This window comes from Neoarius graeffei, chromosome 27 (assembly GCF_027579695.1).
Source record: "Neoarius graeffei isolate fNeoGra1 chromosome 27, fNeoGra1.pri, whole genome shotgun sequence".
In the NCBI taxonomy this organism is placed as follows: domain Eukaryota; kingdom Metazoa; phylum Chordata; class Actinopteri; order Siluriformes; family Ariidae; genus Neoarius; species Neoarius graeffei.
This window is the reverse complement of record NC_083595.1, coordinates 4909760-4926327: the sequence shown is the minus strand read 5'-3', so window position 1 is coordinate 4926327 and position 16568 is coordinate 4909760. Positions and strand designations below refer to the sequence as shown.

Sequence of the window (16568 nt, the reverse complement as noted above, 5' to 3'; positions counted from 1 at the left end):
GCACATATGGCCTGACTGGATAGCAAACATATCCAATCATTACTCATTTAGGAAGCTGCAGTTCACTGAGATGCAGCAAGATGGTCATGCTTTGAACCTTTCCCCCCCTTGTTAGTGTAGAACCGAGTAGCCTTCACTAGTGTCCCTCCCTTCATATAGGTTTTCAGTACCTCTTCTGAAATATTCGTGGGGGCACCAGTAATGACTCCTCTTACTCCATCTCTCACCCCTACCTCCATACATTCCACATCCTCTTTCTCCAGCTTATGCAATCGTAAAGCCTTCTGTTTTTGCTCGCTAGACTTACAAAACACTATGACCTTGTTGTTGCGAATATACCTTGCTGATGCCACCTCTCCAAGAGCTTCTTTAATCAACTTAGTTAGCCGTATTGGGTTGGAAATGTCATGTTTAGAGATATCCGCATTAAATTTCACCAAAACTTTTAATTCTCCTTCCTCAATTCTTCTACCTTTTATTAACTGGGCTTTCGCCACCACCACTTCCCCTTCTCTTTCTTCCCCCTACACGTCCACCTCCTGGACCCTGAGATTCCTCCTCCATTTCAGTCTCTCTATCTCCTGCCGAGTTTGGCATATTGCAAGCAGGGTAGCCTAAATCGATCCCACAAACTGTCTTACTGACTGTGCGTGTGTAAAAAAAAAAAAAAAATTTAAGGAAAAGTGAAAAGTCGTAAAGCCGCTTTTCTATTCGGGCCTCAAATAGTCTCGCTATGTCCCGTAGATTAAATCAAGCGCTTCTAGTTAAAAAAAAATCTCTCTCTCTCTGAGCACTGGCCACCAAGCGGCATTTTCATCACTCATCAAAAAGCAACACACGTCCTTGCTCGACACAATTCATTTTAACCCACTTCACATGAGCATCAGTTGCGCTAACCACTAGCTAGCAAGAAAAAAGCGAGCGCTCTCTGTCACACACACACAACTTCAACTCCACACAAACACTTTATTTCACTTTCCAGCTTTTCACCACTCATGCACACATGCGTTGTGGTCGGGAAGGAGCCCCTTTTCTTCTTCTTTCGGTTTTATGGCGGTTGGCAACTAGCTTCAATGGTGCATTACCACCACCAGCTGGACTGGGGTGTGGTACATGAGTTTAACCTTTCCAAGTAAGAGACAAAACAAAAACTAGATAGAACTCGACGCCAATGGCGTCGATGGGGATCTCTCCGCCTGGTAGACTACACGCCTTATGAAGTTGTGATTTGGGGATGGACATTTGACCTCACAGTAATCTTGACCTGTGACCTTTTAACCTCAAAATCTAATCAGTTAATGTTTGTTCCCAAATGGTGAAAGTTTGGTGAAATTCCTTTCATTTGCCTTGGAGATATTGTGTTCACAAGGTTTTCAGACAGACATTTGACCTCACAGTGACCTTGACCTTAGACCTTTTGATCTCAAAATCTAATCATTTCATCTTTGTCCCAAAATGCACAAATGGTGAAAGTTTGGTAAAATTCCTTTCATTAGTCTTTGAGATATGGCGTTCACAAGGTTTGGGGATGGACATTTGACCTCACAGTAATCTTGACCTGTGACCTTTTAACCTCAAAATCTAATCAGTTCATGTTTGTCCTAAAGCGCACAAATGGTGAAAGTTTGGTGAAATTCCTTTCATTAGCCTTTGAGATCGCGTTCACAAGGTTTCAGGACGGACGCACGCACGCACGGACAGACTGACAACCCGAAAACATAATGCCTCCTGCACCTTAAGGTGGCAGAGGCATAAAAACCTAAATTCTTTTAATTAGACCTGTGTTCCTTAAGAAGCTAAATACATAGTTGAAGCAGATTTCACCTGAACTTTTCTTTGCAGAATGTCCTCCAAGTTTAACATTTCATTGTTTCCCTTGCAACTATAAAATTAGTCTTTGTCTTTCTTCCTGATATTTAGGACATTGCAATTTTGTCACAAATAAATTACTGCCTTCTTGGTCAAGAATAATACTTATATAAACCTACATAATAATAAAACCTAACAATCCCCCCCTTTGATAATAGTATCACTATTATCAAATCCTAGGATCATATATGATCATTATCACCTCATGATCATATATGTGATTACATCGAGAATTAATCTTGAGTTAATCCTTGCCCTTCTTGACGTATATTGGTGCTCAGAGGGCGGACATGCCCGATCAGCCCTCGTCCCACCTCACCGGAGCTTAGAGAAACTCGAAACCTCTTAATTCGTCCCAAATACACGCTACTTCCTTCAGAGTAATTTGTTCTAAAACAGTGAGGAGAAAATGGTCATTGCTTACGTACACCCCTTCAGGTCAGATATAACATAGGGCAATATGTACTTAAGATGGTGATGGAATTTTTAAACACAGATAATATGTCTAGTCAAAAAACATCAGAAATTAATGCCAATTTAAACAGGAATAGTTTAAAAGATCTAAAAGCTAAAGGATGAAAAGCTCATAAATTCTTAACACATGAATGTGTGCTAAGTCAGCAAATTGCATCTTGATTACATCAATATGTAGTAAGACAATCATAAGCAAAATAAATAAGAATATGTCTTTAACAATCCTAAATTATATTCTGTAATTATAAAACTAACTTAAAACTAACTTAAATCACAAAATGCATCTTAGATCTAACAATTAAATCCAACCTTCAATCATTTCAACTTCAGATTCAACATTAAAGAAACTGGTTAACTCTAACAATCTTAAATCACAATCCTAGCTATAAACTAACTTAAATCATGGCTTTAAATCTAACTTTTAATTCCCAATACACGTTGGCTATGCAGCTGTGGTTGTGTGCGATATCAAAGGCCATTGTGAGTGTGTGTGATATCATCGCAGACCCTGTCGCCATCTAGACACATCTCTGATCAAAAATACACATTTCATATCAAAATAAACAAAATGTTCCCAAATAATGTCCAGCCGAGACATAAGGTCATTTCAACTAAGAATATAATTTTGTCACAAATGAATTACTGCCGGTTAGCGCTGTCGCCTCACAGCAAGAAGGTCCTGGGTTCGAGCCCCGGGGCCGGCGAGGGCCTTTCTGTGTGGAGTTTGCATGTTCTCCCCGTGTCCGCGTGGGTTTCCTCCGGGTGCTCCGGTTTCCCCCACAGTCCAAAGACATGCAGGTTAGGTTAACTGGTGATTCTAAAATTGACCGTAGGTGTGAATGTGAGTGTGAATGGTTGTCTGTGTCTATGTGTCAGCCCTGTGATGACCTGGCGACTTGTCCAGGGTGTACCCCGCCTTTCGCCCATAGTCAGCTGGGATAGGCTCCAGCTTGCCTGCGACCCTGTAGAACAGGATAAAGCGGCTAGAGATAATGAGATGAGATGAGATGAATTACTGCCTTCTTGGTCAAGAATAATACTTATATAAACCTACATATAAACCTACATAATAATAAAACCTAACAGCCATCATCTCTGCTTTGTCAATACTACTAATGGCTATATTTTGACCGTCAATCAACACAGGATAGCCATATTCTTTTCCACTTCCTTTCATTTTCTTTATCATGCCCCAGACTCTCTCCACTTTCTATAGAGTCACAAAACTTTCTCCAGTAACCATTCTTAGCCTCCCTTATGGTTTTCCTTACGACTGCTTGAGATTTCTTACATTCAATTAAATTTTGGAAATTGTGCGTTCTTTTCAAAACTCTAAATGCTTCGTTCCTATCTTTTATTGATTTTTCGCACTCATTAGACCACCATGGAACTATCTTACTTAAATGCTTAGGTTTAGACTTAGGAATGGCTAAACTTGCTGCACTAATTATGCCAACACTAATGTCTTTGCATAAGCTTTCAATATCTTTATTTATATCGATTACTGACATTTCATCACTTATCTCTCTAAATTTGTCCCAATCCGCTTTCTCTAAAATCCATCTCTCATTTTTAACTTCGTATTCAAATGCAACTTCCATACCCACTTGAATTTTAATAGGGAAGTGATCATTACCTATAGCATTATCATTCAATACCTCCCACTCACACTTGTCTGCTAATGATATTGTAGCTAATGTGAGGTCTATTGTTGACTCTGTGCCCCTAACAACATCCAATCTAGTACCTGACCCATCATTCAAACTACCTAATTCTTCCTCATCCATAAATTCTAAAATCACATCCCTGTTAACATCATTCTTATCCCCCCACAATGTACTATGTGCATTAAAGTCACCACACCATACCACTCTCCCCTTTGTATCTTTCCAAATTTCCACCAATTGACTTAATTCTAATTGCTTACATGGATTATAGAAATTTTATTATTTCTATATTGCCTTCATTTGACCAGACCTCTATTATAGTATATTCTAGATCTTTCCCTCTTTTAATTTCCCTATATTGAATACCTTTTTGTATGAATGTTATAACTCTTCCACCTTTTCCAGATTCTCTATCCCTCCTTATTAAAGTATATCCTTTAATAATAAAATCCAGTTTGGGGATCAACCAAGTTTCCTGTATGCATATAACATTAGGTTTTACACTTAAATTATCTACATATTTTTAAATTCCTGCCCGTTCGCTATTAAGCTCCTCGCATTCCATTGCAATATAAACAAGACCATTATCCTGAGCCAACCCATACTTGAGATTGTTGATGTACCTCTTCATTTAAAGTATCCCTGACTGATTCCCACAGCAGTTCTTTTACACCCAAGAATTTCTCAGCAGATTTGACTATAATTTTAATTTTCTCTGTTCGGCTTGTAGTCTGTGCTGAACAATTGATAACCTCAGCCATGAACAATAAAAAATTACTTTTAGACACAATCAGTGTTTCCTCTTTAATTTTGTCACACTTTACACACGGCCTCCCCTCTTTCACAACTGGGGCTGGACCTGCTACGACCCTTTTAACAGTTTTTGTTGCTTCTGCATATGATAACCCTTGAGTTACTTTGAGCCGCTGTACCTCTTATATTCTCTTGCTCACTTCACATCCTCTGTAGGCAGAGCTGTCCCCCCCCCACAATTACTACATTTTAACTTTGCATCCTTGTCGCACTGCCCATATTCATGCTCTCCACTGCACTTACTACACTTTTGTTTCCCCTTACATACTGCAGCTACATGACCAAACTTTTGGCACTTAAAGCATCTTAGTGGTGGTGGATATACATCTTGACTTCATAACTCATGTATCCTATGAATACCCTCTCAGGAAGTTTATTTTCTTCAAATGTTAGCACAATTGAAAGGCTATCGGTTATAATTCCACCTCGTCTTGTTTTCAGCCGCTTTGCTTCCTTTACCTTGGCATTAGTTATACTTTCTTTGACATCATCCACTGATTCCCTTAACGGGATCCCTGAGATTACACCCCTTACAAGATTCTTGTCAAACACCACCGAACACTTGACTTTGTTACCATTTATGTTTTCGGGTTGTCCGTCCGTCCCGAAACCTTGTGAATGCGATATCTCAAAGGCTAATGAAAGGAATTTCACCAAACTTTCACCATTTGTGCATTTGGGGACAAAGATAAACTGATTATATTTTGAGATCAAAAGGTCTAAGGTCAAGGTCACTGTGAGGTCAAATGTCTGTCCGAAACCTTGTGAACACAATATCTCCAAGGCTGATGCAAGTAATTTCACCAGGTCAAGATTACTGTGAGGTCAAATGTCCATCCCCAAATCATTTTATTAACTTTGATTGCATTTCTTTGCTGCTCTTCATCCTTACATGTAATCAGTAGACAACCATTTCTTAATTTTTTAGCGCTTCTTACCTCACCAAACTCCCTATGCAGTGCTTTGGTTAGTTTTATTGGACTCCACTCATCAAATGTAGATCCCTCATTAATCAATCTTACAAACACTTTGTACTCTACTCCTTTCCGCTACATTAGGCATACACCTTTCCTCCTCATTACTGTTATTTGTTTTCTCCTTTTTTTTCCACTTTTTACCCTTAGATATCATCCATGGTTCATAACTCCTGCTTTCTTCCATTTACTCACACTCGCTTCCTGAAACATCATTTCCCTTTGCAGACTCCTGACCATTCCCAGTCCAGTTGTCACCAACCACCTCCACAACACTTCCTCCACTCATCTCAGCCATCCTCATCCTCTTTGCCCACTCAATCCTTGGCAGGACTTCAGGAAAACTGAGCCCCTTTTCTCTGCTCTCACCCTCCTTTTATGCTCCGTCCCTGTAACACACACACACACACACACACACACACACACACACACACACACATTAATTGACAGCAGGTGGAATGACTTGGCCACGCCCCCGCTGCCACATACCCCCACCGCCCGACTCAGGCCGGGGAGCCGTCCGGCCTGAAGCTGACACCCCCCCCGATGGGACAGGAAGTCCACCACCACCATCTGCGCCCCCGGTCAGTGGATTACCTTGAACTTAAATGGCTGGAGGGCGAGATACCAACAGGTGATTCACGCATTGGCATCCTTCATGCGGTGGAGCCACTGGAGGGGCACGTGGTCCAAACAAAGAGTGAAAGGGCGCCCCAGCAGGTAGTATCAGAGGGCGAGGACCACCCACTTGATGGCAAGACACTCCTTCTCAATTGTGCTGTACTTGCTTTCACTCATCGACAGTTTCCGGCTGATGTACAGCACAGGGTGCTCCTCGCCTTCCATCTCCTGGGACAAAACGGCCCCCAGCCCTCTGTCCAATGCATCAGTCTGCAAAATAAAGGGGCGAGAGAAGTCAGGGGAGTGTAAAAGTGGCCCCCCACACAGTGCAGCTTTTACCTCAGAGAAGGCCTGCTGGCACTGCTCTGTCCACTGGATCGGATCTGGAGCCCCCTCTTCAGTGAGATCAGTTAGCGGGCTGGTGACATCCAAATAATTAAGTAGAAACCTATGATAATAGCCAGCCATCCCCAAGAACCATCTCACCTCCTTTTTGGTCTTGGGCCTCGGGCAGGCCACAATCACTGCAGTCTTATTAATTTGGGGACGCACCTGCCCATGACCCAAGTGGAACCCCAGATACCATACTTCCACCCGCCCAATTGCACACTTTTTCAGGTTAGCTGTGAGGCCCGCTTGCCTCAGTGACTTTAGAATGGCCCTCAGGTGTTCCAAGTGCTGAGGCCAATCTTGGCTGTAAATTATTATATTGTCCAGATAGGCGGCCGCGTAGGCAGCGTGAGGGCAGAGAACCCTGTCCATAAGCTGCTGAAACGTAGCAGGCACCCCAAACAACCCAAAAGGGAGCGTGACAAATTGGTGTAATCCAAACGGTGTGGAAAAGGCCATTTTCTCTCGGGGTAGAGGAGTCAAGGGGATCTGCCAATATCCCTTTGTTAGATCCAGTATCAAATAAAAGCGAGCAGCACCTAACCGATCAAGCAACTCATCAATGCGAAGCATTGGGTATGTGTCAAATTTAGACACCGCGTTGATCTTTCGTCCACACAGAACCGGACCGACCCGTTGGTCTTGGGAACCAGGACCACTGGGCTGCTCCAGTCACTGTGGGACTCCTCAATTATGCCCATTTCGAGCATGGCCTTGAGTTTGTCCCGAACCACCTTTTTCTTGTGTTCGGGCAAGCGGTAAGGGCGGCTACGAACTACCACCCTTGGGGGTGTTTCAATGTGGTGTTCTATGAGGTGGGTATGCCCAGGAAGGGGCGAGAACATGTCAGAAAATTCCTTTTGCAACTTGGCCACCTCCTCTCCGGTGAGAGGTGGTCTCCACAAGGGACCGGAGTGGTCCGAGATGTTATCTTTTTCACCTCCAACCCCAGCTCCACCTTCTCCGGGACTACCAATGCCACGGGGACCCCTTCATTCCAGTGTTTTAAAAGGTTGAGGTGGTAGATTTGCAAAGCCTTGCCCCTATCCGTTCGCCTCACCTCATAGTCAACGTCCCCGACTCGCCGTGTGGCCTCAAAGGGCCCTTGCCACTTGGCGACTAATTTGGAGCTTGAAGTAGGCAATAATACGAGCACTTTGTCTCCCAGCGTGAACTCTCTGAGGCGTGTGCCCCTGTCATACAGCCAGATTTGACGTTCTTGAGCCTGCCGCAAATTCTCCTGGGTTAGGTGCATGAGGGTGTGGAGTTTTGCGCGCAGGTCAAGAATGTACTGGATTTCATTTTTGCTAGGTGAAGGTCCCTCCTCCCAATTTTCCTGTAGCACATCCAGAATGCCACACGGCTTACGCCCATGTAATAATTCAAAGGGAGAAAACCCCGTGGAGGCTTGCGGGACCTCTCGTACTGCGAATAACAGGGACTTGAGCCACTTATCCCAATTACACGCTTATTCACTTACAAATTTCCGGGTCACGTTCTTGAGTGTTTGGTTAAATAGCTCTACTAAGCCATCCGTTTGTGGGTGATAGACACTGGTGCGGATAGACTTAATCCCTAATAACCCATACAGCTCGTGCAGTGTGCATGACATAAGCAAAGTGCCTTGGTCTGTCAGGATTTCTTTCAGAATCCCGACCTGGGAGATAAAGCGGAAGAGCGATGCAACAGCGCTTTTGGAGTGGCCACGGGATTTACTAATTGGCATTCACGGCACGCTGCACACCACCGATGGACATCCCCGTGAATCCCTGGCCAATAGAACCGGGCCATTATTCGGACTAGTTTTTTATCTTGCCCTAAATGTCCAGCCATGGGATTGAAGTGAGCCACATGGAATACGAGTTCCCTATGGCTCTTTGGGATTAACAACTGGGTTATTCGTTCACTAGTTTGAGTGTCCTGCGTCACTCGGTACTATCTATCTTTAATAATAGCAAAATAAGGGAAGGTCGGTGCCATGCTTGGCTGAAGAATTTGACCATCAATTACTCTCACTTGGTCAAACGCATGCCGCAGAGTCTCATCTCGCGACTGCTCTAATGGGAAATCCCCAAGGGAATCCCCGAGAGAGGGAGGAGGAGCGGGCTGCTCCTCACTCTGATGCCGTGTTGACATAGACAGCTCTGTGACAGCTTCTCCAGTCAATGCCACACCAGGATCTTCCGGAACAGAACTTAAGTAAATGTACTTCGTTACTGTCCACCCCTGCAGTTTAGCGACTCTTGGCTTTCCCTACTGACTAAAAAATTATCTACGACAAATTTAGCGACATCCCTTCTCGTTATTGGGCAACAACAAAAATGCATGACATCATGTCCGCTTTTCCTGTCACGGTCTAGTTGATTGACCTTTGTAGAATCAGCTGTTATCTGAATGATCTGATCAGCAGATTTCCCTCAGTTCCTTACCTCTGTATCGACTTCGACTGTTCGTGTATTTGTGAGGTTTTATGGATCCGTTCTGACCCGTGTTGTGTGGATGAGCTCCCATCAGCTGGTCAAAATGAAGTTGGTATACAACCTTGTACTTTCACAATTTCATGAAGGTGTGCTTGCCTTCTGAAATCAACTCCTCTCACAATTTTTGGAGGAATTTCACGAAACTTGACAGGATTCTTTGTTCTATGTCATTAATACGCATATTGCAATTTTGTTCAATTCAGTCACATTTTACCAGATTTTTGGCGTAGTCGCCAGTGGGGAATATTTTACTCTCAGAGCACTCTTATTTGTTTGTTTTTGGTTCTTCCTTGCTTTACATCGGAATTAATCTTTCCTTTTTTATTTCAGCAATCATGTGCACCCTGATACATGCCCACTTGGGAACGTTCATCTTTATAATGAGTAAGTCCAAGAGTCTGATTAGTCTGAAAAGATACATTAAAGTCATGAGGTGCACTTAAGAAGTTGACAAGTAATGAAGAGTCTGTCTGTTTGTCTGTGTGCATCTAGTGTTTCTTCCAGTGTCTCACTTACTGAATGACCACGTCGTAGTGAAAGTGAGCGATCCCGCCCGACTCACCTGCAACACACCATGTTCCGGTGATGTTAAATGGATGTTCTTGAATCGGCCTGACCTACCTGTGCGTGAGTGTAAGTGGGGCGTTTGTACTGAAGGCCACAGTTTCAAGAACCGAACAAGGCCTGTGGAGGGACAACCATCTCTTGATCTGAACCCTGTCATGTACAATGACCAGGGCTGGTATAGCTGCTACTGCGACAACTCTGAGATATGCAAATTTCATCTAGAAGTAGTTTGTAAGTCAATAATTCTTCCCTTCTACACACAGTCCTGTGCAAAAGTCTGAGGCACATGTAAAGAAATACTGTCGACCAAAATTGGCTTAAAAAAAAATAATGAAATGAAATGTTTCAACATTAAAAAAAAAAATTATAAACATTAATTATTAAGCCATAATAAATGAAACAAAGTCAATATTTGGTGTGAGACGACCCTTTGCTTAAAAAAAAATAGTAGTCTCAGGTCCAATGAGTGCAGTTTTATAAGGAAATGAGCTGTAGATTTTACTTTAATCTGAAAAGTGCTCTCTTATGGAATATGATGCTCAGATACAAACTTTTTTTTTTCCTGTAGCATTTTAATTTTGTGCTGGAAAACGAATGTTTGGAACTCCTAAAATATTTTTATACTGACTCGATAATGAAATGATAAAATAGAAATCTATAGCAAAGTTTGGATGAAAAAAGGGGGTGCAACGACTATTGCACAATACTGTATATTAAATCTAAGTATTTTATTCAATATGTATTGCACTCATTTGAAAGTAAAGAATGTAAATATTTAATCTATGCCTTATGATATAAAGCAGGACTGTTTGTTTTTAAAAATAATTTCTCCTCCTTTTGAGTCCATCTCCCTTTTTGGGGTTTTTTTCAAGTTGAAACTGCTTTGTTATCGAGAAATGAACTTTGGGTTGGCTTACAGTCTGTTCTCTGTTTTGCCATTAAGTCCCTGATCTGAAAAGCGTTTGCGTTGGAGCGAATGTGACCATCCCCTGCTATGCTGACACTGATAAGCGTATTCCTGACAATGACATCAGCGTTCAGTGGAAAAAAGATGGCAAACCTTTTGTGAATCTTCAGCAGGGGAAGATAAACTATGGTCCAGGTTTCAAAGGTCGCGGCTTCATAACAGCGAGCCAGTATAAAAAAGGAGATCTGTCCCTGACCATCACCAAAGTCCAGCAGTCTGATGGAGGAACATACTGCTGTATACACAGACATGAGGAACTGGGTCAACCAGAGGCCGTCACTCTCAGCATCAGAGGTGAGTGTTTCATTCACCAAACAGCAACAGAAAAATGTTCTCACTGCCTTAAAGACCTGCACAGACCAGGAGAACATGCAGCATTACACTGAACATCCCAAGGGTGCATTTTCTCCTTCGATGATATTCAATTACTTGTTATCTTCCATTACCAGTTTTTTTTTTTTTAATACTCCGACTCCGAAGGAGCTGGTTTATTTACCTCTGTCCATCCGTCCGTCTGTCTGTATCTCCGTCCATCCGAAACACCCTTTAGAATTTTCTATATTTCTGCATAAATGTGACCTAAAACATCAGATTTTCACACAAGTCCTAAAAGTAGATAAAGAGAACCCAGTTAAACAAATGAGACAAAAATATTATACTTGGTCATTTATTTATTGAGAAAAATGATCCAATATTACATATCTGTGAGTGGCAAAAGTATGTGAACCTCTAGGATTAGCGGTTAATTTGAAGGTGAAATTAGAGTCAGGTGTTTTCAATCAATGGGATGACAATCAGGTGTGAGTGGGCACCCTGTTTTATTTAAAGAACAGGGATCTATCAAAGTCTGATCTTCACAGCACATGTTTGTGGAAGTGTATCATGGCACGAACAAAGGAGATTTCTGAGGACCTCAGAAAAAGTGTTGTTGATGCTCATCAGGCTGGAAAAGGTTACAAAACCATCTCTAGAGAGTTTGGACTCCACCAATCCACAGTCAGACAGATTGTGTACAAATGGAGGAAATTCAAGACCATTGTTACCCTCCCCAGGAGTGGTCGACCAACAAAGATCATTCCAAGAACAAGGCGTGTAATAGTCGGCGAGGTCACAAAGGACCCCAGGGTAACTTCTAAGCAACTGAAGGCCTCTCTCACATTGGCTAATGTTCATGAGTCCACCATCAGGAGAACACTGAACAGCAATGGTGTGCATGGCAGGGTTGCAAGGAGAAAGCCACTGCTCTCCAAAAAGAACATTGTTGCTCGTCTGCAGTTTGCTAAAGATCACGTGGACAAGCCAAAAGGTGTGACCCTTAATCCAATCAAAATGTCATGGAAGGACCTGAAGCGAGCAGTTCATGTGAGGAAACCCACCAACATCCCAGAGTTGAAGCTGTTCTGTACGGAGGAACGGGCTAAAATTCCTCCAAGCCGGTGTGCAGGACTGATCAACAGTTACCGCAAACGTTTAGTTGCAGTTATTGCTGCACAAGGGGGTCACACCAGATACTGAAAGCAATGTTTCACATACTTTTGCCACTCACAGATATGTAATATTGGATCATTTTCCTCAATAAATAAATGACCAAGTATAATATTTCTGCCTCATTTGTTTAACTGGGTTCTCTTTATCTACTTTTAGGACTTGTGTGAAAATCTGATGATGTTTTAGGTCATATTTATGCAGAAATATAGAAAATTCTAAAGGGTTGATAAACTTTCAAGCACCACTGTAAGTATTGATGATGGAGGCATGTAACAGTATATCGTATGATGATAAATCACGATACAAATTTATGACTATTCAAACTGATGAAATAAAAAACACATTGTGATTATTTTTAAGCTGTGTAATCTTAGTTTTTCCTAGCTGTAATTGTATTTAGATAGCGTTAATAAATAATGTAAAGCAAAATTTTATTACGTACAATAGCAGAAATACCTACGACTTCGCTGTAGGCAGAAGTAACACAGCTCTAATGCCACAAAAAAAGGATGTAAAGTGTGAAAGAGCTGCTGTGTGATTGTGTACAACCAGATTTAACGAGAAATCAGAGCTTGCTCTCTTTTTATAGACGGCTGAAAGATAAAGAAAAGAGACGCAAATGGAGGCAGAACACATGTTCATAAAAGTTTATTAAGAAAAGGCCCATTTATTATTGTTTTTCATTTTTAATAAAATGAATATTTTAGTTAATAGTCTGTTTTACTTCAACCTTTCAAATGTGGGTAAATAATTGTTGGTTTTTAAGAAAATGAAACAAAAGTTGTTTGTTTTTTTATTTAGCAAATGGAATATTTAAGTTGATAAAGTATAGGAAAATAAATGTCTTTTTTGTCATAAAATTTTTCTTTAAGTTTTTTCAAAAATATCATGGGGAAAATCGAATTGAATTGAATCGTGTCTTGAGTGAATTGTTACACGACTACTATAATGTATAGTTTATTCCTCATTGCAAAAAGATTTTTAAATATTTAGATTTGAAATTTTCATTTATTTCTTTCAGAGTCTTCAGAGTGTGAAGCAGTAAAGCAGTCGACTTTGCCATGGTGGGGAATCCTGCTGATTGTTGTTGCCATTGTGGCTAGTTTTTGTGTTGGATTTCTCTGCAGCCATTTTAAGAGTTTTAAATACATTTTAAACATTTTAAATGTACGTCAGAAAAGACAACAGGATGGCACTGATGATGATGATGATGATGATGATGATCAAATGAGGGTAATTGTAAACAATGAAGGATAGTTTGAAGTACAGGAGGTGTTTGCAGATAACAAGATATCTGAGAGATTTGTGAAGAAATGATGAAGAAGCCTTGAAGAAAAGATTTACCAGATGAGCAACAGAGGTCTTACAGCGTCAACCACTAATAAAGGAAAAAGGATATGACAACTGACAAGTTGGAATCAGAAAAAGCATTGAAGACATGGGACTGAAAGTTCAACCAACAGTCTGCTGTAAAAATAGGGAATGAAGACAGCATCTATTTGTTGTGAGAATGGAAACCAACTCTGGCTGCATATTAAAAACACAAAATCCATGTCTTCAGGTCCAGGGTTATGTAAATAACTCTGACAGGGCAGAAGGTTTTTAGAGGGCGGTGTACTGGCTATTAATTCTGAGGTTGAGCAGCAAATTTTGTCTCAGCCAAAGCTGAGCTGGAGAAGCTAAGGCTATTTATGATGAATTTGTTTTGGTTTGTATCAAAACCAAAAAGCTGGCACCAAAGGGTAACCGAGACGAAATTTTAAAGACGACGTAACTGTCACAAATTCAGTAAACAGCCAGCTAATCTAATGTTAACAAATCTAACATTTTAAAGGCAAAAGCAGACATGCAACCGATTGTAACTGAATTGAATTCAGTGAATAAAAGCTAATAAAATCGATTGTTATGCAAATAAATCTGGTGTGATTGAGTTTTAATGACATGCTGTGATTAAGTTTTGATTAGCTATCTGAAATAGGATTCTGAAATCTGCCACGTCATAATCAAGTTCTGATTTGATGATGATGAAATCTGCCATGTTGTAATTAAGTTAAAAAATGCTAATATCGGAGTTCTTCATCATTAGTCAGTTACGAAATATCTTGGACGATCTCTTTGCGTGTGCTTCTCTCCATGTGTATAGCGCTATATAGATTTATACTACAATGATACTGTCAGTGATCACCCAGCTGGATGGACTTTTCCTGATGTTTATGTCCAACTTACATTTACAGCAGTTTTCGAGTGATGATTAAATTGTGCTGTTTTGCTAATACAATTGTCACATAATTGTAATTTTGGCTTCAGTGAAAATGTATAGCAATTGCTGATGATATTGGCACATTATAAAAGAAGAAAATGTGCATGATGTTATGTGGCAAGTATAAAATTTAAAACATTGTGGAGTAACTCAAAACAAAAATGTCACCCATTATGACTTGGAAGGAGAAACTGTGGTGGAAAGCAGGAAGTGATGTCATCAACAGGAGCCTATTTTATCTTCACTTCTTAAACGCCAGCACAAACCCCACACCCACATATAAACGTTCCTCAGAATAGTGGAGGCTGGTGCAGTACATCAGCTAAGGAGGACCAACTCCATACGAACACCCATGGATTTGGAATGGGATGTTCAGCAAGTATATATGGCTTAGCTGTGATTGGTAGCTGTTCATATACTTTTGGCCACATAGTGTATCTGCCAGTTTTGGAAAAAAAAATTACAGCAATTTTACATTTAAGACATATAATTTTAAATCATTTTACAGCGATACCACCCCATGGAATAAACCATCTGTTTACTAACTGTGATTGCTGTAGTTCAGGGTCATAGGACTGTTAAACCTGGAATGTTGAAATATAAATATATTTGACTTTCCTCCTACTTTAGAAGTAGATAAATAATTTAACCCCAAACAAGATTAACTGTGAGCTACTGTTAACTTATGTATCCCCACCGCTCTCGCTTAGATCAGAATGCAAGCGATCGAAGGATTAGGACACTTATTATGAATGCTGACTTCATCAAATAATAAACCCTGAAACAAGTAAGTAAAGAGCAGTGTTCTCTCCAGGGATTTCAAATAGAATCCTGGTAAATTGTCATTTTGAAATAGCATTTTGCTTCTTGAAATAGCGTCAAAATCCATCCTATATGTTTCATAAATACATTCAGTCGGTAAACAGGAAATTGATGTACAACAGACCTGAAAATGGTATACAAGGTATAGAACCCCAAGCTGAAGCTCGGTACCAAATATCAAGCAGTTGTGATTTGCTGAGAAAAGTGTTACGAATATTTTGCAAATCCATCCTATATGTTTCATAAATACATTCAGTCGGTAAACAGGAAGTTGATGTGGGACAGACCTGAAAACAGTATACATGGTATAGAACCCCAAGCTGAAGCTCAGCACCAAGTACCAAGTGGCTATGATTTGTGGTTACTGAGAAAAAGGGTGTTACGGACGGACAGAGGTACTGTAAATAAACCAGTACTGTATATACCCCCCCCTTGGGAGTGATGTTCGTCATTCGTATTCGAATAGGACCAAGACTTCTGATCACTGGGGGTTGGGATGGGTACGAAGATGGCTGATGAGACCAATCTTGGCTGAGAAATGTCTGTCGCAATGAGGGCAGGGAATCTTTGGTGTCTGGCCAGGTTGACAGGTAGCGCTTTGTCTCTCTTTCCTCCTCATGCGGCTCAGCTCTTTGTCGCAGATGCGTTTGTTTTCGAAGGCTGCTACTCCCGAGCTGACAAGCGAACGCCACGCAGACCGGTTCTCAGCACACCTTTCCCACGAAGAATTCGGGATCAAGCAGTGTTTGAGGGCTACTTTCAGAGTGTCTTTGTAACGCATCTTTGGACGCCCCAGTGAGCGCTTGCCTGTTGACAATTCACCATATAGCAGTCTTTTCGGGAGGCGACTGTCGTCCATGCGACGGACATGACCAGCCCAACGGAGCTGAGAGCGTAGGAGAATGGCATGGATGCTCTCTGACTCAGCACGCTTAAGAACTTCAGTATCGGGCACTTTGTCCTGCCACTTGACGCGGAGCAATGCTCTTAGACACCTCAGGTGGAAAGCATTGAGCTGTTTGGCATGTCAGCTGTAGACAGTCCATGTCTCACATGCATAGAGCAAAGATGGTAACACAACTGCTCGGTACACTTTGAGCTTAGTTTCCAGGCTGAGCCCACGACGCTCCCACACATTCTGCTTCAGGCGGCCAAACGCTGTGCTTGCTCTAGCTA

At 41.4% G+C, this 16568-nt stretch overlaps 1 protein-coding gene across 3 annotated transcripts in view; it reads left to right on the top strand.

The window, feature by feature from the left end:
- Positions 1-14213, top strand: part of LOC132874779 (uncharacterized) — a 36174-nt gene extending 21961 nt beyond the window's left edge. For all 3 annotated transcript variants that reach the window (XM_060911175.1, XM_060911177.1, XM_060911176.1), the window contains exons 2-5: positions 9619-9672; positions 9781-10086; positions 10799-11116; positions 13332-14213. In XM_060911175.1, coding sequence (XP_060767158.1) covers positions 9619-9672; positions 9781-10086; positions 10799-11116; positions 13332-13567 — 914 coding nt within the window. In that variant the 3' untranslated portion in view covers positions 13568-14213. The remainder of the gene's footprint in view (positions 1-9618; positions 9673-9780; positions 10087-10798; positions 11117-13331) is intronic.
- Positions 14214-16568: the final 2355 nt, after the last annotated feature.